The sequence below is a fragment of the Rhea pennata genome, chromosome 16 (genome assembly GCF_028389875.1).
Source record: "Rhea pennata isolate bPtePen1 chromosome 16, bPtePen1.pri, whole genome shotgun sequence".
In the NCBI taxonomy this organism is placed as follows: Eukaryota; Metazoa; Chordata; class Aves; order Rheiformes; family Rheidae; genus Rhea; species Rhea pennata.
The window spans coordinates 15339117-15346506 of record NC_084678.1 but is presented as its reverse complement, the minus strand read 5'-3'; the positions used below and the strand labels follow the sequence as shown (position 1 = coordinate 15346506).

The 7390-nt window shown below is 40.8% G+C and overlaps 1 protein-coding gene across 1 annotated transcript; it reads right to left on the bottom strand.

The window, feature by feature from the left end:
- Positions 1-1884: 1884 nt before the first annotated feature.
- On the bottom strand, positions 1885-7135 carry MRGBP (MRG domain binding protein). Its single transcript, XM_062589235.1, has 5 exons — positions 6889-7135; positions 6268-6389; positions 5669-5750; positions 3898-3972; positions 1885-2828 (listed from the first exon to the last, which is right to left on the bottom strand). The coding sequence occupies exons 1-5, from the start codon at positions 7133-7135 to the stop codon at positions 2638-2640; spliced, it is 717 nt and encodes a 238-aa protein (XP_062445219.1). The 3' UTR covers positions 1885-2637.
- Between the last annotated feature and the right edge of the window lie 255 nt (positions 7136-7390).

Here is a 7390-nt window from a genome sequence, read left to right as displayed (position 1 = left end):
GGGCGGCGCGGCGGCTGCGCGGAACAGCCTCCCCCCTCCGGCGGCACCACCGCTGCTCGGGGACCCCCGCGACCGAGGGGGGGGGGGGGGGCTGGATACCACTGCTTGGAGCAAAAAGCGAAGAGAAGAACAACCTCCCAAAGAAGGCAGGGCTCGGGGAAAAGAGAGCCGCAGCACTCAGGTCATGTACAGCATTTGCATTTTTCAAATATGTAACCCCACAGTCGGTGAACTGCTGATGATCTGTTTTTGCTGAGCAGAGTAAAAAAAATCCCAAGTGGACTTCCTGCTTCAGGGATAGTGTTGAGAAATTGCATCGTATGTCAGTAATCACATACTTGTACTTTGACCAAAGCAATAAAAAAAAAAAAATACTGCATTGGTATAGCAAATAATTTTGAGTAGAATCCCTTAGATGAAAAGGATTTACCTACAAGGCCATGAGACCTTAAAGTTAAAAAAATCTGCAATTTGTGGTTAAGACCTATACAGATCCTTATAAATTAATGAGTATTTTAATTCTTAAGGAAACCGCTAAAGTTTAGAGTGCCACTCACCTTTCAGAACTCACTTCAGGAATAGATCTGTAAGTGAAGTACGTGATAACTTCAAGCAACTTGGTAATACTGACCCATGTATTATTTCAGATTTTTTTTTAACTTCAAAATTAAAAGCAGAAACTTTTTTATACAATGTTATAAAATAGTTCGATTTCTATCCACCTGGAAAATTTGAGTCACCTGTAGCAAAACTGGAGCTCTGTGGAGCTCTCCAGCTGTTAAGTATGTCACTGACCTTTTGCTGAGCTTATCAGCTGAAGCACAGCAATAAATTAAGGGGGTTTTATGGCTTCTGGTTTGGAATTTGTTCATGTCAGACCTTGGATACAGAGAGCTTGCATCGAACTCTAAAAGCACATATGGAAGCAGCTGTAGTAGCCATCCAGTAACATCCTAGCAGTGTTCTAACTTTCTAGACCTGAACAGTGCAAATGAGATGGTAAACAAATGAACTGTCAAAAGATTAAAAAAAGTCATGCTCTGAACTCAATACTTCACGATTGTGTTATGCTAATTAAAACAGAGAAAATCCTGTATTTTGGAAAACAGCAACCCCTCTATGGACTTCAGTGGACCAGGATTTCTTACCAGATATATTATTTAAATTACAGGGTACTAATTCATAAGATCCAGATACAGTCATTAAAAAATAGAACAGTAAAAATATTTAGGCTCCTACAGAGCCGATACACACTTTTGAGCAGTTTCACTAAAGGCACAAGATACCTAAATACCATTAAAAAATAAGCTACAGGCCAAAATTTAATTATCAAACAACTACCATTTAGTAAAATGAGTGTCAGATTTATTCTTGGTATAAAATAAGCAACGTGAATAAAACAAAAAAGAATTTGGCTATGTACTTAAAGTAAAAACAAAAGCTAGTAGGTTTCTGGCTTCTAACCTTGATGGCAATACTGCTGGATTAAGAATACTTTCTATTTATTAAATGGTAGTTAATACGGTGAAACAAATTGAGTAACATTTCAGCCTGCTTCATTCACCATTTAACATGTGTTTGTTAAGCACAAACCACCTTTTGGCAACTCAAAAATAGTAACATCTACCAAATGTTAATATTGTAGCATATAGAAGATAAGCATTACAATGCATCAGTAAATTTTTTACTAAAACTACTTCAGAATATTTAAGTTGTAGAACAGGATCAACATTTTGCAATTTTGCCATACTTAATATCTAATAAATTTGCTTTAAAAAAAGTTAAATAACAAAGTACAAAACCCTCTGTTATATACACTAGTATAGTACAAAAATGAAACAGCCTCTCTAGGTTTATGTACAACTCAGCTGATCCCTTTCAATATCACGTGACACCACTGGATATTTTATTTAGGACACTAATTAATTATTCTGGCTAAAGGCATTGTCATTTTCACTTCACTTAAAAGTATACATATTTATAAAGATGAAGGGGAAAAAAAAAGTCTCACCGCTAAGGATCCAGGTAATAGAGATTTCCTTTTTGCTCCAGCAAAAAAAACAACATGAAAGAAAACTTCAACTCATTAGTTATCTGGATTTAAAAGATTTTTAGTTTTACTGAACTAACAAAAGTCAGACATTTGATACAAACACTATGTCTGCAATAAGTAAAACAGCCAAACAACATTAGGGTCTGTAATATTCAAAGAAAGCAACAAAGCAATGGCAGGAAATAGATCCAAAATATACAGAAATAACTTAAGCTTTTCATGAATTGAACCTCCTTGTTTCATTGAGTATTCACTTCATGAGCTGTGCTGACACAGTGTGTTAGTGGTCTGAAAGGCAACCACTGAATTGTCAAGTACGCGTAAACTTTTAAAGCTGCCAGCATCCTCCCTCAATGCCCTGAGAAGGTAGCTATCATTCAGCTACTCAGCGCTGACTAACAAACAAATTGGGAAAGACAGGCAAACTCTTGTGTGTATAAAGCCAACGTGTAGATTCTTCAATACCTGGCTCAGACACCTTTTCCTCTCCTAGAAAATCCAAGTAACGTCTTTCCTGCTGTTTGTTTTAAAATGTTCTCTCGTCATGTTGCACCGTTAAATACTTCTCTCTTTCACATCTTTCTTTATGTTCTGCGTCGTTTTGCAGCACTTGGACTGGAAGGATTACTGTTTGCATTTAAGACCTTTTCAGTGACTCTGTTGCGCTTCCTCTTATCAGGTCCTTCTTTGGACCCAGAGTCTGATGAAGTCTTCTCTTTCTCTTTGCCACTTGGCTTTTCGCTTGTTTTTCCTAAATTTCCAGAAGGTGCAAAAACTGAAATAAGATCAGAGTAGTGATTTCAGATCAGATGTACATCCATAGGCAAAAAAGAAATCGTATCATATTTCTTTACATTATTTAAAACTTTTCTAACAGATCAATTCTCATACTATTAAGCTCTTTAAAAGTGTTATTTTAATTTTCTTTGGAAAAATGTCCTGTAAAAGGGCATTCCTTGCTTTTATTGTTTGTTTTAAAGCCAAGCATGAATTTTGATAGGCTAAAAGTAAAATTCATTAAGCAGAATTAAACAACACTTAAAATCAGAGCACTTAATAGGAACATTTACAGAACATAAGGCCAATCTATGAAATTCACAGTCAAAGATCACTTCATAGACTTTAAAACTGGTACCCAAAGTATGTGATATAATATCTTTTTAAAATATATTTTTAGATTATTTATTATGCTCAGTCTTAAAACTAAACACCACTTATTCTGTGATATAAGGATTACAAAATTATCTAACTAATAGTTGTCTTGATCCATTAAGGTAAATAGCAGGATCTCTGCTGCTTACATTTGACTTTGTTCTACAGAAAAGTGTTACAAAAATAAGCCTTATATTTTAAAAAAAGCAAGATAATGAAAACAAAACAAGCGAGAAAAAAAAGACACTCCCTCCTTCCCATTTAAGCATATATTCTTGCAACCATTTTTTGCTTTGAAGGTACTCAATTTTTCTAGTGATTACGCAGATCCTGATCCAGATCGTTTAGGTTCACTAAACTTCGACTTAATTTTTTGTTTTGTTTTTTAAAGAGATCTTTAGATTATTTAAGGCTTCTAGGGGATTTGCCAACAACATATTTAAATAGGAAAAAAAACCACAGTTATACAGCTTTGCACAGATGAATTAAGAGCAAAGGAGAAATCTTTTGAAGTATGAGATATTGGCAACTGCTTACTGTATTTTAAAATTATTTTAGTCTTTGGCAATAAACATATGCTCAGTCTGCACAAAATCACATCAAAGTACAGTAAATACAGGATTTACAATTAAACATCATCTCTCAGAATTAGTTGGTTTATCTTACTTTAAATAGTAGAGTTAGAAATTTACCTTCTTCCGGGCCTGCATGAGTCTCCATCTCTTCTTTTATTTCCTCTTTCACTTCTTCTTCAATCATTACTTTTCCTAAAGAAAAAATTGTTAAGCAGCTGTTGGGTGTTTTTTTAAGAACCATGTATATATGTATTTATTTGCTAGGTTAGTCACCTCAACATGTGTGCACCATGTTCACAAACATTCAGAGTGATATTCAACATTCAATTTAGGAATGTTCCTCAGTACTGCGATAAAAAATGTAGAGAACAATCCAACTATACTCAGAGCACTACACAGGGCAAGTGGACTGAATAAGATACCAAGGCAGATACCACACAGCAAAAAAATCCAATGAAACTGTTAATAGGAACAAGAGTGAAATGCTAAGTAGGCAAAACATACTGCAGTATCTTAGATTTATTATGATTTTGTATTGAACCATTAGTGTAACGTTTATTGTACCTAATGATTGAGAGCATTTGACTGTGTTTTAATATATCCCCAGAACTGCCTGACTGACGATGCAGACGCTTGAACTTCCTAGCTCCTATCTCGGATAACAAGTACTAAACCAACAGACATACAGCTGAACTTTGAAAATCTGACTTGCACGGTCTTATCTAAGATTTCTCTCAGACTGCTGCAGAGTTCTACCAGATTAGACAACACAGATATGTCTGTCTTGAGTAGGTATTTTGGAAGTGCCAGATAGCTGAATCCTAAGACTATAAAAACATGAAGTGATTTTACAGTGCAATGAAACCACACTGAATCTTTACAAATTTCTCTAGACATCTAATACTGATTTTATTTTCAATCAATCTGTATGTTCTGCAACTACAGAACAAAAACATTAAAAATCTGTCTTCAGACATTAAAAGCAGTAATGCTCTTGAAAAGACATATAAACCATGTTAAAAAAAATAATACTCTAGCACAAGAAGTACTTGGTAAAGTCCATGGCCAAGAAGCAAGTTTCTCTAGCTATTGTAACTGTGGATATTCATTAAGAGTATATTCCTGGAGTATACTTTCAAACATTAGCTTAATTGCTATTTAATTGCCTTATTTCATTACATGTACAGAAAATTTTGTTACAGAAATGTTATTATATACAAATTATACACAGGAAATCTACACAAATAACATTCAGAAACGTTATTTTCATCAGCTCCATACATCCTGCTCTTGAAAGATTTTATAAAGTGAACCACATAAAAGTGTGCAGATCATCCCTTTCAGTAAAAATTATGGTCAGATAATACTAGAGTAGTCTCAACAAAGTGAAAAAGCCCACAATAAACTACTAATCATTTTGCACTACAACCACGTTTTGCCTCTCATTCAGTAACATACATGGATCCTTCATGTACAGCCAGAACAAGACTTTGCATCTAAACGGTATAAATAGAACCTGTTTGTTCACTAGTAACATACAGTCTGTATACTTAATGAAAAATACTGTATGGAATCAGACCACTGACTTGTGTAGCCTACTAGCCTATCTCTGACAGTCGTCAATCACAGCAGCTGATACTGACAATATGAACAGCACACACAGCGTGATCCTTTCCCTGTCAGCAGACTAAACATTCATAAGATAAAGTTGTACCTATTTAATACTTCTCTTTCTTGATGCCCCTAACATACCACCATTAGTGAATGGCCAAGAATGGCTTTGGATTGCCGTGTTACTATTTTCTTTTTTTTTTGGAGCTCTGTTAAGCTACCTGTTCTGAACTGCGACTAGAGCAATCAAGAATAAAAGACTACTATCAGATCTTACCTTCTCTCACTTCTTGAATCATTTCGTCAGGAAGAGCAAAATTCTTCTCTATATTGGGGAATGGGAGAATCTCAGATTCATGCTTAGGAAGAAAAGGAAGATTTCTATGAGTAATCTTGATAAAACATTTAATTTAGATATGCAACCCCAACCTCTATTTCGTATGTAATTAACAGCTAAATAGTTCTTTAAAAAGCACTTTAGACACTGGAGAATTCCGAGGCTCTGTATATCAAACCAGTTAATAACATAAAGACATATGGAATGACGATGAGGTACTCTTGGAACCTGATCTTGGCAAATTCTTATTTATGCGCACTATATCCTCCCTGTTTGGCACATCGAGTTAAGTACCTATATAAATGTTTGCAGGATCAGCGTTTAGGTAACCAAAAATTACACAAAAGTCAGAATTGAGCATGGTGAAAATCACTGCAGGTCCCATCACCTCCCACCTAATGTTATGTACATGGAAACTCCCATCAACTCACTGAAATGACACCTAGTTCTTAGTACCACGAGTGGCTGAATGATTTTGGCCTACCAAAACTCCTGAACTTTAGGAAATAAGAGTGCTCCTGCATCACTTTTATACTCACAAGAGCTTGCATATCATACATGGTGCTCAGATGGTCCCAGATCACTTTGGAAGAAATCTGCCGTCCGATATTCTGACTGAATTTATCTCGGATACAGATCATATGGAAGTGGCGGTTCACACCTAGGGGAAGAACTCTGAGAAATCAACACTACTGACAGTTTTGCTTGTGCTACAGAACTAAAAGAAAAGCAGAATCTGCTGTTACAGGGGGGAATCAAAGAGCACAGGGGAAGGGATGTACGACAACCCGGGCAGCCGTGCCTGGGGCAGCCAATACCTCACCCTGCCTTGCGGGTGCTGTTCCGGAGGTGCCCTGCTTGGTGCTGTCACAGGGAGCCGCAGCCAGAGCTGCGGCAGAAAGGACAGAAGGAGAGCAAGGGACAGCAAGCGAGGGGAGTCGAGGGGGCCGGGCAGCGAAGGGGGCTGGCTCTGACCCGGGAGGGGTCGGGGGGGCCGGCGCCTCCGTGCCCGCAGCGCCGCCGCCCGCTCGGGGGAAGCCCCGGGGCCGCTAGGGGCAGCACCGCAGCGCGGCCGGGCCCCTCGCCCGCCCGGCGCCTGGCTCTCCTCCCCGGCTAGCGCCGCTACTCGAGCCCGCGGCTCGGCCGCGGCCTGCTCTCACCTACGGGCTTGTGGCCCAGCATGGCGTGGAAGAGGCAAACCTCCACTTCGGGGCTCCACACCACCACCGCCTCCTCCGCCGGCACGCCGGGCTCCGGGGCGGCGGCGGCTGCCGCGGCGGCGGCCGCAACGGCTGCAGCGGCGGCGGCTGCAGCTGCCACCGCCGCCGCCGCCCCGGGCCCCGCCGCCGGCGGCAGCGGCGGCGCCTTCTCCACGGCGCCCGCCGAGCCGCCCTCCGCCTCGCCCATGGCCGCGCCGCCGCGCTGCGCCGCGCCGCGCTGCGCCGCCCCCTGGCGGCCGCGCCGCGCCGCCACCGCGCCGCGCCGCCGCCGCAGCGGCTCCTGCTGGCGCGCGGAGGGCGGTTGGCGCGCGCGGCGCGCTGAGGCGCCGCAGGCGGTTGGCGCGCGGCGGCTGTTCGGAGCGCGGCGCCGCGGGATGAGGCGGCCTTGGGGTGGGCCGAGTTGGGGAAGGGGGGGGGGAATACCGTTTTTAGGCAGATTTCG